The 19407-nt window shown below is 41.4% G+C and overlaps 1 protein-coding gene across 1 annotated transcript; it reads right to left on the reverse strand.

The window, feature by feature from the left end:
• Window positions 1-131: 131 nt before the first annotated feature.
• LOC134672494 (protein brunelleschi) lies at window positions 132-19287 on the reverse strand. The gene is made up of 17 exons (XM_063530434.1): window positions 18885-19287; window positions 17504-17594; window positions 17037-17255; window positions 16186-16484; window positions 15453-15629; window positions 14048-14683; window positions 13545-13709; window positions 12427-12587; window positions 10223-10460; window positions 8893-9386; window positions 7751-8058; window positions 6621-6702; window positions 5898-6022; window positions 4535-4704; window positions 2901-3098; window positions 1368-1575; window positions 132-589 (listed from the first exon to the last, which is right to left on the reverse strand). Exons 1-17 carry the CDS (start codon window positions 19072-19074, stop codon window positions 367-369), a joined length of 3984 nt encoding a protein of 1327 aa, XP_063386504.1. The 5' UTR covers window positions 19075-19287; the 3' UTR covers window positions 132-366.
• Between the last annotated feature and the right edge of the window lie 120 nt (window positions 19288-19407).

Raw genomic sequence — 19407 nt, forward strand, 5'->3', positions numbered from 1 at the left:
CCAAAGCTTGAGCATTTCAAGTATGTACAATTTGTACTATAAAGTTTCTTTGAGAATGAAACTGAGGAGGCACTTATTAGGAGGTGGAACTCATCTGTAAAATTGGTTTAAAAATAAAAATGCAGTGTAAATAATGAATAAAAAATATATTTTACAGTCCAATCGTTAGCGCAGGCTACTTCCCTTAAGTTTAAGCCTGCATGCAGAAATTGTCGAGTAAAAATACCTTTAGAATAGAAATATATTTTCTAGCGCCCTAATTACGAAGTAACCTGAACTTACAATTAAAAAAATGAGCCTCAGATAGAAATAAACGTGCCAATAAATATTTCAGATTCATAACAAAATAAATAATTAAGCTTAAAACTAATCAGTTACACTGATAGCGACGGGCGGTATGAATCGCCAGGTATGGCTGACCTCCGCGCAGGTTTGAATTAGGGACTGATGGTCTTCCATAGAGGGGTCATCTAATATTGGTTCCGTCGTGGAGCATTGGATATCGATTTTGTATTCGCCGGGCGTCAGGAATACGACTGTACATTCGTGATAAGCTTTAGCTGATTCTGGCAGTGTAGTGAGAACCACTCTGAAAAACAAAGAAAAATGAGAGGTAATTATCTGGTACAGTCGCCATCAGATATATCGGAGCGGTCAAGGTGCTCACAAATATCTGAACACGCCTCTATTGTCAAGGCGTTAGAGTGCTTGTTCAGATATTGTGAACACCTTGGCCGCTCCGATATATCTGATGGCGACTGTACAAGTTGCACAATACTCATAATATCCTCCATACAAATGAATAATCCAAAACTTGCCACTGAAATTTGAACCTAAACAGTAAAAAATAGAGTTGATTTTGCGTTGTTGGAAAATTGAACGAAGGAAAACTCTGCGAGGAGCGACTTTGTTCCAATTGAATAGGATTTAATTAAATTGTTCTCTCACAAGTAAATTACACTCACTTGTTATTCCCCGCAGTAGCGACCCTGTTATCGAGCTTATAGCTGAGCACGCCATTGTTATAGTCCTGGTATAGCTGGACGGACAGACAGAGGCGGTGCAGCGGCCTGCTGAGGGGGTTCCATACTAACACTGAGCGAGATAGACTAGTCACCTGTGACATGTATTCAGCTATAAGTCCTATAGACATGCATGATTTTTCCTGTCACAAGTAAATGACACACACTTGTTATTCCCCGCAGTAGCGACCCTTTTATCGAGCTTATAGCTGAGCACGCCATTGTTATAGTCCTGGTACAGCTGGACGGACAGACAGAGGCGGTACAGCGGCCTGTGCCATGTATTCAGCTATAAGTCCTATAGACATCATGCACGATTTTCTCTCACAAGTAAATGACACTCACTTGTTATTCCCCGCAGTAGCGACCCTGTTATCGAGCTTATAGCTGAGCACGCCATTGTTATAGTCCTGGTACAGCTGGACGGACAGACAGAGGCGGTGCAGCGGCCTGCTGAGGTGGTTCCACACGGCCACGCCGAGCGAGATGCACTCGCCGGCTGTGCAGCTGTACTCTTCTTGTGGCTTGATACATTGGGAGTTCACGCTTACTTCTGTAAAGGAAAAAGAGGTGTTGAATGTATAAAAAATCGGACATTATTGTCCCATTTTTCCGGCAAGAAGCTCGTCCATAGGGTCCATACACAGATTGGATACCCTTCCACAGGGACCAGATCTGCAGAACAATTTTTCAAATCACCTTAATAGAGAATATTAGTAGGGGGCGCTACTCCTACAATCCATCACAATCTGGGGGTCTACCGCGAAACAAGAAAATCGAAATTTCGTTATCTAACCTCTCTATCAGTCTTGCATATTCGAGCGATCATCATCATCATCATCTCAGCCATAAGACTGTTGCTGTCTCTGTTGTCCACTGCTGAACATTGGCCGTCCCCTTATGGGGGGTGAATGCCATAATCGCCACGCTTGGCAGGCGGGTTGGCGATCGCAGTCGAGTACACCGAATTTGAGGGATGCTGCTGCCCGTCCACCGGTAGTCTTGGACGTAGTTTAAGGACATACCCGGGTCCATTGTTATAGTCCTGGCTTATTCGAGCGATAAAGAGGCAGAATACTAAATTTCGATTTTCGCGTTTCCCGGTAGGCCCTTGTGAACAAACCGCTTTGATGCAGCAATGTCATATTTATTTGTCTGTGAAAACTTGTCAAAAAGCAGTTTAAATCACAGGTATGGTTTACTAGCTAGTTTAGTGCTGTACTCTGGCTGCAGAACACTGCAGATAACCCCCTATTGCTATATCACTCATTTTGCTCAAATCTAGTGGGGATTGAAAGTGAGTGAGCGAGTAAAGTGGCGTTTTCTTCCATCTTTTAGTGTATGCAAAATAAATCCATGGCGGTGCATAAAACAATTTGGTTTTGCTGATTTATTAGCTGTCAAAAAGCATTCAGCTGTATGAAAATTAAGCAACCTGTTGGGAATCGAGTTCCATGGCCATCCACATTCCACAGGTATTAGGTAGGGTAATTCGCCAGTAACTGGCCGCCCTAAACTAAAAATGAATTCTATTCACCTATAAACAGAATTCATTTTAGTATAAGATTTCAATAACTGGCCACCTTATACTAAAAAGAATTCTATTTATAGGTGAATAGAATTCATTTTTACTTTAGGACGGCCTGTTACTAAAACCGGCCAGTTACTGGCGAATTACCCTATATGCACTTACCTCAATTCAAAGGCGACATGCGCACAATATCCATCATAGCTTGCGACAGCGTGATGCCCTTGACGGAGGCGCGGCCGCGAATGTCGGAGTGGACGAGGTGCCATTGCAGTTCTACGTTGTTTGTGATATGCTCGGAGCACCTGAGCTCCAGGCTGCCACAGCAGGTATCAGGTATATACACTTACCCCAGTTCAAAGGCGACATGCGCACAATATCCATCATAGCTTGCGACAGCGTGATGCCCTTGACGGAGGCGCGGCCGCGAATGTCGGAGTGGACGAGGTGCCATTGCAGTTCTACGTTGTTGGTGATATGTTCCGAGCACATGAGCTCCAGGCTGTTGGTGGAGGTTCCGGTGCTTATTGACTTGGATTCCATGGCATCTGTCATAGGAAAATGGTATAATAATATAATAATTTAGCCTATATACATCCCACTGCTGGGCACAGGCCTTCTCTCAAACACGAGAGGGTTTGGGCTATAATCCCCACTCTAGCCCAATGCGGATTGGGGACTTCACATACACCTTTTAATTTCTTCGCAGATGTATGCAGGTTTCCTCACGACGTTTTTCTTCACCGAAAAGCTAGTGGTAAATATCAAATGATATTTCGTACATAAGTTCCGAAAAACTCATTGATACGAGCCAGGAAACGGTATAAACTGAAAATTAATGTTGACGAATATGGTAGCAGTGGCATCTCTATTGATTAAAGAAAATTAAACCGAGTATCTATGTATAAAGCAGTATTTTGTGCCATTCTCAATCAAAAGAGTTATTGTCGGTTGTCAATAAGGGGTCATTTCCATATATAGCTTCAATTTGAAATCAACCTTAACGACAACCGACTATGTGGTTTTGCGATGCGACCTTTTGGTTGAAAACGTCACATTTATGCTACATTCAAGATCCTGTTGTAATTTAATTACTTACTACAGTTACTACACTAGGAATTTCGCTGAAGTTTTTATTTTAGGTGACGCGTCGCACACGATAGGCGTGGCGTTCAAAGGATTAAGGAGAATGAGAGCGGAGTATAGTTGCCATCAGATAAATAGGAGCGGCTTAAGTGCTCAAAAATACTGAACATGCACCTTAACGTCTTGATAATAAATGATTTGTTTAGATATTTGTAAATACCATGGTCGCTCCGATATTATGGTATCGTCTTGGGTCGTCCCATTCGTTTTTCGTCACGTTCTTAAATTAGTCCTATTCTGCTTTCGTCATTCATTCTACATTCGTTACAATCGTCGGTGGCTTTCAATGCAGAATGAGTGACGAAAGCAGAGTAGGACTAATTTAAGAACTTGAGGAAAAACGAATGGGACGATCCAAGACGATACCGATATTACTGATGGTGACTGGAAATAGTTATTTGTTTTAAAAGGGGGCAAAATTGTTGTTTAACCGCTCGTACTAATATTGATACCCGAGCAAGCGAAAGATTCCAAAATTGAACCACGAGCGTAGCGAGTGGTTCGAAAAATGGAATCTTGAGCGTTGCGAAAGTTTCAAAGCACGAGGGTTAAACAAAATTTGCCCCCGAGTGAAACACAAAATTTTTCACCACACCAACCCGAAGCAAATATTAAATGTAAAATATCAAACCAAATCAAATCCAAATGAATGTTATTAAATATTTATCATCCAAAATCACCATTTAAAAGTCAATTCTACCAGCAAACATAAGAAAACAACACAAAATTTGCATTTGATTACTGTGCCTCACATGTGGATTAAATGCAACTTTGCTATTCGTTTTCGAAGTGCAAAGTAAGCCTTTCCGAGCTGGTGTGGTGAAAAAGAATGAGTTACCTTCGTCCTTCTTGCAGGGTTGCACGTTGAACGGGCACCTCGGTAGGGGCACGGGCACGCGGCACGACTCGCGGCTCTCTATGAGGATGTGCTTTTGAGGCGCGTAGTGGAACTCCATCTCTTCTGACGTCAGGTTTGACACGTCGAGCACTAGGTACAGCTGGCTGGGGCTGTGAAACATTAAGATAATCAGAGTTTTTTTTATTAAACATTAATTTCCCTTTGTTTTTAACCTTTTACCAGGCCGAGAGATATATATTTCCCCTTAGAGCATTTAGTTGGAGATGGAGGAGATGTCATCGCTGTCATTTTCTTTACGAAATAGTCTGTCGTTTTTTGCGGGGGAGGGGACGTCCAATGTTGCTATTTCTACATGATTTGTACGTAACGTACAAATAGGCATGTCAGTCCATACAAAAGTTTGCACAATTGTGCAAGTTTTTCGGCAGAGGGGTAAGCTCTTAAAGACGACTCCAGTTATTAAATGCTCTAAGATATTTCCCACATGCGGCACTTCAAACATGTTCTATTTTGAGTAAGACTGACATTAGATTGTCATTTTTGAAATGTCTGTCTTACTCATCGAAAGAACACATGATGGAAGTGCCGTATGTGGGAAATATATATCCCTTAGCCTGGTAAAGACGGCAGTATGGCGTTAGTAGCGAGCGCTAAGGTCCCGGTTCGAATCAAGTCTCAGGCACCCAAGGGCTTGATCACTTATTCTCATACACACCTTATAAAACAAAGCCCCGCCGCGTCATTGTGTTTGTAAGTTTGTTCGCGATAAACTAAAAAACTACTGAACGGATTTTCATGCTGTTTACACCTATCAAGAGTGATTCTTGAGGAAGGTTTAGGTGTATAATTTGCTAACCCGTGCGAAGCCGGGGCGGGTCGCTAGTATGTTATATATTTCAATTAACTGTTGGTGGAGTATCTTTCGCAGTTACATAGACAAAGTGTAAAATAAAAAAACCGGGCAAGTGCGAGTCGGACTCGCGCACGAAGGGTTCCGTACCATAAAGCAAAAAAAAAACGGAAAAAATGCAAAGAGAAAACGGTCACCCATCCAAGTACTGACCACGCCCGACGTTGCTTAACTTTGGTCAAAAATCACGTTTGCTGTATGGGAGCCCCATTTAAATCTTTATTTTATTGTTTTTAGTATTTGTTGTTATAGCGGCAACAGAAATACATCATATGTGAAAATTTCAACTGTCTAGCTATCACGGTTCGTGAGATACAGCCTGGTGACAGACAGACGGCCAGACGGACGGACGGACAGCGAAGTCTTAGTAATAGGGTCCCGTTTTACCCTTTGGGTACGGAACCCTAAAAATTGTGGTAATGGGGTGCTTACATTTCCGCAGGCAGCACATCCCAGTGGGTGATGGACACGCTCGGCAACAATTCTAGATTGATCTGTAGCGTGGATTGCCGACAGTGCATCTCTTTGCCACGGCCGCCGGAGTACCTTATTATCACCTACGAAACAATACAAGAATGAGCCATAGATTTTTCATTTGATTTATTTTTTACATGGAACTAATTTTCCGCGCTTAAGGCCCCATTTACACGAGAGCTTTTTCAACGCGCGTTAAAAAAGCGCTTGAATCCGTCTACACGCTAAATTCGGTTTAACGACCAACGCTTAAAGTCGAAAATCCAACAACGCTTGATAAAAAGCGCCACCGCCATCGTGTGAATAAATACACATGTATCTATTTGTGTCATTCAAACGCTTGTTATCGCGCGTTGTAAAAGCGCCGGTGGGTAATGAGGCCAATGAGATCCTATCATGAACCTTTCGAATGTCCGCAAGATCCACAGAGATCGCGGGCGCAAGCGTGTCAATATAAACCTTACTTGCAAGCATAATTTAAGTTTACAACTATAAGCGTTCCTGGCGCTGTCAGCACTACTAATCATGACGACTTTAGGTGTTCTTAGGCTCAAAATGATTACTGTATGAAATCCTGACTTTTCATCAATGCGAACGGCTTAAAATCGAGAATCGATTTTTTAATATAATGATTCAATTTGTTTGTTAAATTCAAATCAAACATCAATAAATAAAACTAACCTGAGTTTCAATCTGCCTGCCGCGCGAAGGTGGCATCACCGATATAGGGGCTGACCAGTTGGTTGTGTGAGAATTGGTTGACCTGAAAAACAGCAACCAAATAGGTATTTGCTGAGTGTCCATTTCAAAGTTCTTGTTATTGACACACCCAGGGATGCAGTATTGTGTAAAAAATAATACTAACTTAATACAAAATATTCTTCCGCAAAGTAGCGCCTGATTCTATTCACTATTTAAAAATAATAATAATACCTAAAACTGCCGGAAAGATTCCTATTAGGCACCAATCCGCTGCTAAGCGAAGTATGCGCATTAGAGCTCTGCGTAGGCAGCGACGTCTGAGCATTAGGAACCGGCGACCCAACCCTCGAAGGATAATTCGACGTCAAACAGCGCGTTTCATCGAATATTTCTTTGGTTATTATGCTCCTAGCTCCGTAGAAATTACAACTAAGCTTCGGAGCGCCCGCAAGACAGATGATTTGCACTGATAAAACACTAGGAATGTCAAAGTAAATACCTAAAACTGCCGGAAAGATTCCTATTAGGCACCAATCCGCTGCTAAGCGAAGTATGCGCATTAGAGCTCTGCGTAGGCAGCGACGTCTGAGCATTAGGAACCGGCGACCCAACCCTCGAAGGATAATTCGACGTCAAACTGTTCGGAAATATGTTTTCCCTTTCTCTCGTCGAAATAGCGCGTTTCATCGAATATTTTTTTGGTTATTATGCTCCTAGCATCGTAGAAATTACAACTAAGCTTCGGACCGCCCGCAAGACAGGTGATTTGCACTGATAAAACACTAGGAATGTCGAAGTAAATACCTGAAGCTGCCTGAAAGATTTCTATTAGGCACCAATCCGCTGCTAAGCGACGTATGTGCGTTAGAACTCTGTGTGGGCAGCGAAGTCTGAGCATTAGGAACCGGCGACCCAACCCTCGAAGGATAATTCGACGTCAAACTGTTCGGAAATATGTTTTCCCTTTCTCTCGTCGAAATAGCGCGTTTCATCGAATATTTCTTTGGTTATTATGCTCCTAGCTCCGTAGAAATTACAACTAAGCTTCGGAGCGCCCGCAAGACAGGTGATTTGTACTGATAAAACACTAGGAATGTCAAAGAAAATACCTGAAGCTGCCTGAAAGATTCCTATTAGGCACCAATCCGCTGCTAAGCGACGTATGTGCATTAGAACTCTGTGTGGGCAGCGAAGTCTGTGCATTAGGAACCGGCGACCCAACTCTCGAAGGATAATTCGACGTCAAACTGTTCGGGAACACGTCACCGCCAACACCTCCTAGGTCTAGGAAGTCCGCTTCCCCGTAGAGCTTCATGGTTATTGTGGCGGTCTCGTTGGGATGGATCGGCAGTTGCGATTGGATGTCGTCGTTGGACCATTGGAATACTTTTGACTGGAGCTGGGTGTCCATGTTTGACTAGAATAAAGGAGACAAGAAAGTAAGATACCTAAAAAAAACCGGGCAAGTGCGAGTCGGATTCGCGCACGAAGGGTACCGTACCCTGAAGCAAAGAAAAAAACGGAAAAAAATGCAAAAAGAAAACGGTCACCCATCCAAGTACTGACCACGCCCGACGTTGCTTAACTTTGGTCAAAAATCACGTTTGCTGTATGGGCCCACTTAAATCTTTATTTTATTCTGTTTTTAGTATTTGTTGTTATAGCGGCAACAGAAATACATCATCTGTCTAGCTATCACGGTTCGTGAGATACAGCCTGGTGACAGACAGACGGACGGACGGACGGACGGACAGCGAAGTCTTAGTAATAGGGTCCCGTTTTACCCTTTGGGTACGGAACCCTAAAAATCAAGATCGTACACTGGCCATAAATAGAAAAAGGTAAAAAAAAACCGTACCCGGAGTTTTAAGAGCGGAAATGCTTACGTTTATTAAAAATAGGTAGTAAGCTCTAAATGTGCTCAGAAATGTTTAAATATTTTCTGATTTAATTATATCTATTTTTGGGCTAGAACATCCCCGCACCCAAAACCTCATTGTACGAATGAACCTCAGTATACAATTAGAACGATATATTGTAGGTATTATTTTTTTTGTTAGCCTGGTTTAGTGTCTCACTGCTGGGCAAAGGGCTCCCCTCCTTTCCTCCACTCAACCCTATCGTTTGTACGTTCCCGCCAATCCGTATTAAATGCGTCCAAGTCGTCCGACTTGGACGCATCTCCTTTTTGGTCTGCATGCACCCCGGCCAGGTATAGCGAAAAATAACTAAAAGATTGTTAAAACCTTACCTGAATCGCCAAATCCAAATATTCAATAGGCACATTACTCGTATTAGTTATCTTCATAGTACAATCCGTGCCTTCTCCATTATGCAACGAAATGTTCGTAATACTCCCAACATTCTCCACATTAGGCAGGTTCAAATTCCCAGATGGCGCCACTGTGGTCTCTATAGTTATTGTGGGTAGACTTGGGATGACTTCTATAGTGTACGAAGCTGGGAATTTGTTAGGCATAGGCATGTTCTTGAGTCTACAGTTCGACTTGACTCCTAGCGTATGGGTAGAGTACCCCATGATTTGTAAATCGCCCACTTCTTTTGGAGTTCCATGGAGATTCACGGTGGTGGGAGAGTCGGGGGGTAGGATGATGGTTTCTGGAATGGATTCGAAGACTATTCCTGAGGTTAGAAGGCGCATGTTGGATACTTTTAATTCGAACGGCAGCGGGTTGGTTAGCTTCATTTGGACTTCGCATATGTCGTCTTCTACCCAGAGGTATTCTGAAAAATAAATACAGAGTGAGTTTACTGAGAAATCTGTTTCATAAAAAAACTAAAATGTAAATATACTATTTTTAAAAAATATATGAAAGTCATAGTATTAGGTGAATAACACATTAACAGTAACTTTTTTAGGGTTCCGTACCCAAAGGGTAAAACGGGACCCTATTACTAAGACTTCGCTGTCCGTCCGTCCGTCCGTCTGTCACCAGGCTGTATCTCACGAACCGTGATAGCTAGACAGTTGAAATTTTCACAGATGATGTATTTCTGTTGCCGCTATAACAACAAATACTAAAAACAGAATAAAATAAAGATTTAAATGGGGCTCCCATACAACAAACGTGATTTTTGACCAAAGTTAAGCAACGTCGGGAGGGGTCAGTACTTGGATGGGTGACCGTTTTCTTTTTGCTTTTTTTTGTTTTTTTTTTTTGCATTATGGTACGGAACCCTTCGTGCGCGAGTCCGACTCGCACTTGCCCGGTTTTTTATCAAGCCAAGTCGTTGATTTGACATTTACGTTTTTAAGGGTTACTTAAACAAATAGGGAAAAAAAATTGCCTCGAACGAGGTTCAATCTCATGTCCTTCTGGAATAATGGACCCGACCAACAAAGCTACCAAAACTTGCTCGATCATTGTACCACCTATATGTATTTTTCCATCACTTCTTTTTGAAGTGAAAACTTCTTTAGCGGCGCTGAGCACTTTTTGAGGTGGGGAAAAAATGATAAACTCGATACAGCGATAATGCTGCAGACATTTTGGACAAGTCATTGAGTTTTCACTTCTGTCGGCACTCCCGGAGTGCAACCGGTTTAACTAGGTAATTACCCATTTTCCCCTCATCCTTCTTCGCCTTCCTCTCCAAACTGCCAAAGTGTATAGGCGTGAATATAAACGGTCCGCTCTGCGTCTTGCACTTGATCAGATGCGGCGCGCGCGCCGGCGGCGCGGGGCGCGGCGCGAGCGCGGAGCAGGACGGCACGTGCGTGAGGTTGGCGGGGGGGATCACCTCGCCCGTCTCTAGGACTAGGGGGACTGGACCGCCTTCGCACTGAGCGGATAGTGCCTGGAAAAACGGACGTTTTTTAATACAGGGTGTCTTTCAAGCCTTAGCAAAACTGCGGTATGAATGTAGATTGTACGAAACAACTTTCGCTATCGGGTCGAATTCGGCTGATCAATATTTTTAAACTATTTTCACCATTTTAAGGATTTTAAGGACCAATTTATGCCGCTTTTGGGTTCTGAGAATTAAAAAAAAAACTCGTATAATTCGTTGGTTCATATACAATTTGTAATCGTCAAAGAAGTGAATGACACATAATTTTAGTATTCAACAACATTTACAGCTTTGCAAGTAGGTATTATGTTCCCGCTTACTATATAACGATTAGTGCAAATTTTGCATAATATTTATTAACGTAGGCAGCATGAAAGGAACAATATTTAGAAACCTCGAACCTAACCTACAATCAACACCTAGTACAATATAACATTCAAAAGTACATAAACAAAAAAATAAATCATGCAGAAATCAGTAGATGCTTATTGGTATTACAAACGAGAATGCAAAAAAATCGCCAGATTCATAAAAGAAGTAGGTAATCAAAAGTCTGTAATTTCTACAAGCAGGAGCAATACTGTATATATAGGACACATCGAGTAATATGTCTCATTTTCAATGAACAATGACATTAAATAATCTTACCTCCAAGTTCTGTGCATGTAAAGGAATTAAAATTAGTTATGTTTAAAATTATTGTAAACATGGTTATTTTCTGTTAGGCACCAGTAAGAATATTCGTTGAGTTTCGAAAATGAGTTCTCCCCGTTAGTGGAGGTGAGATGACGAATTATCGATGGAGGAAAAAGGGAATGGTCCTCTTTTCAGTTTTTTGCCCACATCTCTAAAACTATTAAACATTTTGTTAAAATCCATTCTACAAAAATTACTGCCGCCCAGATTATGCGTTATGAAGACGTCATACATGTGTCATGAGTGCAACTCTTGAAGCAGCTGAAGTAACAGATTAAAGGTGACAGTCTATTTCCAACGACAGCTGCATTACTGTTCAATTTACTATGGAAATTGACAATAACAGCGACGCGTTCAGTACTAGGAGTGCAGCTGCGGTTAGAAATGGAATGTTACCATAAGGGTCAATTGCACCAACCACATTTAACGGACTGATTGACGTCAATCAGCAGTGTAGTAAGAAACTTGCTATACAATAAAATTTTGCAAACGCTTTAACGGTGACGGACGGTTTGGTGCAACCGACCCTAACCGTTCCAAAATCGTAACATTTTACCTGTAGTTGTATAGCGAACTCCTTATGCTGCTGCTTGGTGAGATGCGGCCACATGGTTTGCAGTAAGAAGGTCATGTGTCTCATTGCGAGCGCTGGGTGCCCCATGCGGCGCGCAGCGATCACCAACTCTTGGGGTAACTGAATTAGCAGATTAACCGTTTCAAAAACGTAACATTTTACCTGAAGTTGTATAGCGAACTCCTTATGCTGCTGCTTGGTGAGATGCGGCCACATGGTTTGCAGTAAGAAGGTCATGTGTCTCGTTGCGAGCGCTGGGTGCCCAATGCGGCGCGCAGCGATCACCAACTCTTGGAGTAACTGAATTAGCAGATTAACCGTTTCAAAAACGTAACATTTTACCTGAAGTTGTATAGCGAACTCCTTATGCTGCTGCTTGGTGAGATGCGGCCACATGGTTTGCAGTAAGAAGGTCATGTGTCTCGTTGCAAGCGCTGGGTGCCCCATACGGCGCGCAGCGATCACCAACTCTTGGAGTAACTGAATTAGCAGATTAACCGTTCCAAAAACGTAACATTTTACCTGAAGTTGTATAGCGAACTCCTTATGCTGCTGTTTGGTGAGATGCGGCCATATGGTTTGCAGTAAGAAGGTCATGTGTCTCGTTGCGAGCGCTGGGTGCCCCATACGGCGCGCAGTGATCCCCAACTCTTGGAGTAACTGGATTAGCAGATTAACCGTTCTAAAATCGTAACATTTTACCTGAAGTTGTATAGCGAACTCCTTATGCTGCTGCTTGGTGAGATGCGGCCACATGGTTTGTAGTAGGAAGGTCATGTGTCTCGTTGCGAGCGCTGGGTGCCCCATACGGCGCGCAGCGATCACCAACTCTTGGAGTAACTGGATTTGAAGGGCTGGCCAACCTGACAAGCGAATATTGAAAATGGTATTACAAAGCCGACTGCAAGTTTCTTCATATCACTGGCTTACACAATGTAAAAAGAATAACTTCTCTCTCTCTCTTCGATATTTAACCCTTTGAACTCCACGAGTGCGCGGCGTGTCATCGTGAACTTTTGCCGGATGCGCGTAGGTTGATATTGGGCTATAGCCGTGCGCATCAGTTGACTTTGGCGGTCAAAAGGTTAAAGGACTTTATTGTTAGACTGACCAACTGCTCATTGAGAGACTGGTCTCCTCTTATTGTTTAAGAGGTGTGTGCTATAATTCTCAAGCTATTCCAACTCTGGAGCAGTGTTGGGCGTAATTAATTAAATTTTCTGTGTAAATTGCAATTGTAATTACATTAATTAGTAATTAAATTACACAATTACTTTTCATTTACCTTTTTAATAATATGCAAATATGAACAAATTTACTTGGAGTAATTATAAAGAAAAACTTTTATGAATTCCATTATACGCTGGATAACGTTATAACATATTTTTTATCCCTGGAATCAGTGGAATCATACCTTTACAGGGTACTATGTGACAAACCACGTTGAATATGGCGGTCGGCGCTTACGTCGCAAAGCACCGCATTAGTATTGGGGCGCCGCTTATAATGACGTAAGCGCCGACCTAAGGTGCCTTTCGGGTTGGACTGTAGCAAAGGGGGGGCTGGGACTTCACAATGACTACAAAATGTAATTAATAATTTAATTACTAATTACATTTTGCAATTGTAATTAGTAATTAAAATTTTAATTACTTTCCACATGTAATGGAAATTATTTGTTGGAATTACATTTTGTAATTGCAATTGTTAATTAGTAATTCAATTACTTTTTGCCCAACACTGCTCTGGAGACTTCAAACACGCCATAAATTTATTTTATGTAGCTTATTGTATGATGATGTTTGTCATGTTGCACTTACCAACTTGATGCTGTATGACGTAGTTGGGGTCCAGACTGAGCTTCTGGCCTGGGAAGCTGTGCAGCATGAGGTAGTAGCACCGCTGCCAGTCCGGGTTGGGGTTGTTGCTGCTGACATGCCTTGTTGCCGCCAGCCGTTGGCAGAACGCGGCTTTGCGAAGAAATCCTACACATACAGGTCTATCAATAAAATTTTAATATTTGAGGCTTGTGGTCTTGGGCTAACGTTGTATATTGGGTATAGTATCAGAGCCTCACATTGAGAAGATAAGAATATTTATATTGGTTGTTTCTACTTTGAGAACAATCCCGAATCCCGAAATGATTGAACCCCTCTTGCCTGATCAGATGTTTTGTCAGTTATGATGACGCTATACTCAGCGTAACAATATACAAAAGTCCAAGGCTTTGTGCGGAATCTATGTAAAAAAAAAAACTAATTTTAGTTATTTTGTGTATCAATCTATTTAACAGAAATAAAACTTTAATAATAAAATAGCGTACCTATTTCCATGTAAAGCTCAGCAAGCGTGTCAAATCTCTGTATCTTCTCCTGCTCGCTCAAAGTGAGATTGATAAATATCACATTCTGAAGGAAACCCGATACGTGAAGGCAGTTCCCCTGTTCCACGGCGATCCTCGCCGCTTTAAAGCACGCCTCCGTCTCGATTATACCCGCATTCTGGTACTTGCTATAATGGATAATAGCTTTACGATATTTCTCTACAATATCATCCCCGTTTAGCAAGTATTGGTTGATTATTTGAGACTGAGGTTGCCGAGGTATCGAAGGTAAGTCTGGGCCTAAGTAGGATTTTTGACTCTGGTATTCGATGTCACTGGATGAAGCTAAGGATTCTGAGTCTGCGTTGTCAGTTTCGGATTGTCGCGAAGATGATTCGATACTGTCTGATGACGAAGGGGTTAGTTCACTCGGAGGATTGACTGGGCTAGAGGTTTTTGAAGACCGGAGAGGGGAGGAAGTGGTTTTGAATTTTCTGAAAGGATCAGTTTGGGACTGGAAAAGGGTTAAAGATTTAGCTTTGTTGGGGGAACTCTCTTGTAAGCTCGCGTTTCTTTGTAAAGGGGTGGGGTTTCTTAAGTTTGGGTAGAGTAGAATCGCGGACGATGCACAGAGGCCTGGAAAATAGAAAAAAAAAGTAAATAGTGAATGCGTACTAAAATGTATAACGAATACCATAAAGTATGGTTAAATTAAAGCAACGTGGGTTTCTAAATAAAAAACGCCAAAAAAGTAAATAAAAAAAGTATTTTGTAGTGTACATTCTTATTCCACAGCACACAATCACAACCCTGAATCGTAAATTATCCGCTGATGTAATTCATAGGTGTACCTACTTTTTTCGGCGCTAAGTATCTTTTAAGTATCAGAAGCACTCTACCTAGCTTATGAACGCCACTCTTTTAATGAGAATGCTTGAAGGCCAAATTTAGTTTGATAATATGTCAAGCCAAGGCTTGGAATATCATATATCAACTGCAATAACTACTTCCTATCATTTTCAGAAATAGGTAAACTAGTTGCGTTTGTAAGTTCGGAATCCTTGTGGATTGCTTTATCATTATGAGTAATTTGTACCGACCCGCATACTCAGTAAAGACCCGCGTACTCAGTTTCTTCGGTCACGTCTCGAGACGAAACAATGATTTTATAGAGCGTCAAGTGGTGCAGGGTAGAGCAAACGGAACAAGACCGCGTAAAAGGCCACCTATGCGATGGACTGATCAAATTAAATCTGCCATGGAAAGACCCCTGAACGCATTTGCCAGAATGACCTCCAACCGCGGTAAATGGCGAGAAATCGTACGGCGAGCAACATCTGTGCCTGATGTCAGCAGTTGACCACGACTCTCTGCAAAGAGTATAACAAAGAAGAAGAAGTTGTACCTTCTTTAGCAGCAGCAAGCCACAGCCAGTCATTAACAGACTTCAATATCTCTGCAGACGAGTGGTAGAGACTCAGGCTTTCATTCACGAGACCGGATTGCAGGGTCAAGTCTGCTAGGTTCTTTGTTACGCGGCCCATGCAACGCTTCTTGTTGTTTCGCGACTCCATATCCAGACCTGGAAAAAGGAATAAAGATACAATTTCACATTTTAATTCACACAGTCACAAACATTCATTTACCTAAACATCTTTACTGTACAATTCAATAAGTACCGTTAACCGCGGTGAATAGGGATGGCTGGGGTGAATAGGGACAAAACTTAAAATTTGATTGACCTGACAATTTCTTAATAAAATACCCACAGAAATTGTATCTTACAAAATCGACTATTATTTTCATTCGAATGATACAATTTTTGTAGGTATTTTATAAGAAATTGTCAGGTAAAAATTGTCACATTTTAAGTTTTGTCCCTATCCACCAGCCATCCCTATTCAGCCCGCTTTACGGTACTTAAAAATGACAAGAATCAAGTGTCGGCAAATCGCGGCTCCTTGGCGGTACGCTCTTCAAGTCACCCAAAAAGTTCACAGTTTGTGTTCTTAGATAATTTCACGAATAAAAATCTTTTATCTTTATCTTATTTAATTTTAAAACACATTTGTGACTCCTAAAACTGTGATTTCTACTCCAACAGACTGGAAAGTTTCCGAAGCACTGAATTAACTCACCAACAAAGTCCTTTTTCTCAAAAGGCGCCAAAAGGAGCGACACCTTTTCCAGCTTTTCCCTCGACCTTTCCAACCTCCTAGACTCAACCACCCAGAACAGGGCATTGATCAGATCAGCCACATTTTGTTCCAAGTCTGGCACAGGATCGTTCTCGCCATAAAACATGGCGTGGGTCTTGAAGTTAGAGGGGGTGGTGAAGTTTTCTTCTGGAAGGGGAATGGACGCGCTAGATGAGGCGGATTGAGGGAAGCTTTCAGCTGAAGACAGGCTGTCTGCTTGTTCACTGGGGATTGATGCCCTAAAATAACGGAAAAATTTAGTAATGTCAAGCCTTTACAAGGCAGAGGGAATATATTTCCCATACCTAGGTTAGAAGCAATTTAAGAAAATAGCCAAAAAATAACCATTCCCCCCCTTTATCTCCGAAACTACTAGGTCTAAAATTTTGAAAAAAATATACAAAATAATTCTTTACCTATAGATGACGGAAAAACTTATTACAAATGTGCAGTCAAACGTGAGTCGGACTTATGTACGGAACCCTAGAAACGCGAGTCCGATACGCACTTGGCCGGTTTTTTCTTATACCTTAATTGCAGTTGACATTTAAATTTAACATAAAAAAAATATCATTTATTTCAGGCTTTTAGCCCATAAAACACTGAGACAAATCACACAATACACAATACAAGTACTTAAACAACACAATAGCAAACAATATAGGTACAGAACAATATAAAATAATGAATATAAAATGTCAACAAATTATAAATTACGTAATCTAACTAGAATCTACATAAAACTGGACCAATTGAGTCTGCTATGCAAAATTAAATCAATTTAGTCTTACTTGTCACCAAAGCTTTCTCTCGACTTGTCATCATCGTAGCTATAAGTCTCAGGCTCCTGCTCCGGCCTCTTCATATTGCTCACCGGACCGAACATAAATGCCCGTGAATCATACAAGGTGCTGGAGTATTTTACCTTGAGTGATTCATGTACGCGGCAAACTTCGTTTAGTTCTACTTGGTTATTGAACTTGCTCAGTGTAATTAGACCAAGGAGTCTCCTGAAATCAGAAATTGACAGAATCAGAAATAACAGATACCAATATACCTTTTCTGGATATCATTTATCAGCATATTTTCGAGAATGTCATGAAAAAATACAGCTATCCCATACATTTATCAATCCAATCTAAAATTACACACAAAATATTCTATTGACTGCTTGTTTGCTACCAAATTGGTGCTGATGCCAGGAAAAAACTGAGAAAATTGCAAATATTACGAAGACTGCTAGTTTCAGTCACATTACCTGTGCGTCTGAAAGTCACCCCAGTCATTGTTCTCCACTGGGTAGTCTCGGACGTAGCGCACCCAGATGTCTCTGGCTTGTCCACTGGAGTCTAGAAAAAACATGTTTATTATTATTTGTGAAGCAGGCAGGCAGTTGAAATAACTGATAATGCCTGTATCTAGAGCCATCAACCAAGTTTTCAGTGTTGAGTAGAGTTTGCTTTGTGCTAGTTTATTCTTAAACTCATTGACACTTTGGGCCGATACTACGTCCTCTGGGAGTTTGTTCCAAGCTTTGACCACTCTGTTGCTAAAGAGTGTTGTGTATGTTTGTGGTACAATTATCTCCCAACAAGCTAGTATTGCCTAGTGTTTATTTATTATTATTATTCTGTAAGCAGGCAGGCAGTTGTGACAACTGATATTGCCTGTATCCAGTAATTATTGACAGTTATCGTTGACAAGTAGATGTATAGGTGTGTTTGTCTAATTTATATTTAAATTGGTTCACATTTTGTGCTGAAACCACAACACAACCACATTTTATTTATTAATATTATTATCTTCTTTATTTATCTTTCGTCTTAAGTTAGGTTTGTTATAATATGAATATAAAAGTAAAATATAAAAACACTTACAAAACAATAAAAATACATATAGACACATTATAAAAAACCTAACCTAGGGTGCCGCCAGCAGCGGGGCAAGGCCCAAGCTACCGGTGGTCAGGGCTGCAGAGAGAGGAACCAGCGGACTATCCGCGCCGTGTCCAAGATCACCGCCTTCTGCATCTGTCCCTTGATCCAACCACCAAGCGAGAGTCTCTCAAGATGTTGGTCGAGACTCTTCGCTATTAAACCGTTCACTGAAACGACTATCGGGACAATGATCGTCGAATCAACATCCCACATGGCGGTTATCTCGTGAGCCAAGTCTAGGTACTTACTGGACTTGTCCTTCTCGGCCTTCACGAGATTCTCATCATGGGGGATGGTGATGTCAACGAGCATGGCCCGACATTGCGAACGATCTATTATCACAATTAATATTATTTATCTTTATTTGTACTTATTGTCTTATTCTCTCCTATTGTCTTTAATGCACATTAAATAAATAAATGATCAAGGTTTACTTTATACACTTTTTCTTTTCTTTATGAACACAACTATGAAAGATCAGTTCTACCACATGAGATTTGAAAACAGAATCCACAACTGCTGGTTTCAAAGGCAACACATAGAACCAGTTATGTAGGTACCTATGTATGTATGTTTAGTTCAGTTCAGTTACAAAGTGAATTAAATACAACAAAGGTGAACTTATCCCTGTATGCGATCTCTTCCAGTTAACCTTTGAGGAAATTACCAGTTATCAGTCTTTGTACAGCAAAAGTAGCTCACCAGTAACTTTGATATTGTTGACTCTCTGTATCCTTTCCCACAGCTTGTTGAAGTTCTTCAGCATGCCCCCAACGCCTTTGACGAGCACCAGCAGGCAGGCATGGTGCTGCGCCTGCTGCGCGTAGTCGGGGTGCGACATCACCGACTCTCCGGGCGCGTGAGACAGGATGTAGCTCACTGACGATCGCATTGATATCTCATTTGGTCACTCTTTGATATGTTTCCACGTACTTTGGAAGAAGGAGAGACTACAGGATCGGATTGGAACTAATGAAAAGTTTATGCAATTATTCACGGGAGCTGATCGTTTTAATTAGAGCTCTGGAATCTGGAATTAATACATAACTGAACAGCAAAATATTTTCACGGGCGTATTTCTTGTTTACGTCAAAACATTGAAACGTCAAATTGGGGTGGGCATATAAAAAAAGAAAATCCCTACAATCTGCCAATGATCTGCCATGAACCATTCAAGAACCTCGACGTGAATGTGAACCTAACCATGTTTAACAACAAGTAAGTT

The sequence above is a fragment of the Cydia fagiglandana genome, chromosome 17, assembly GCF_963556715.1.
Source record: "Cydia fagiglandana chromosome 17, ilCydFagi1.1, whole genome shotgun sequence".
Taxonomy (NCBI): domain Eukaryota; kingdom Metazoa; phylum Arthropoda; class Insecta; order Lepidoptera; family Tortricidae; genus Cydia; species Cydia fagiglandana.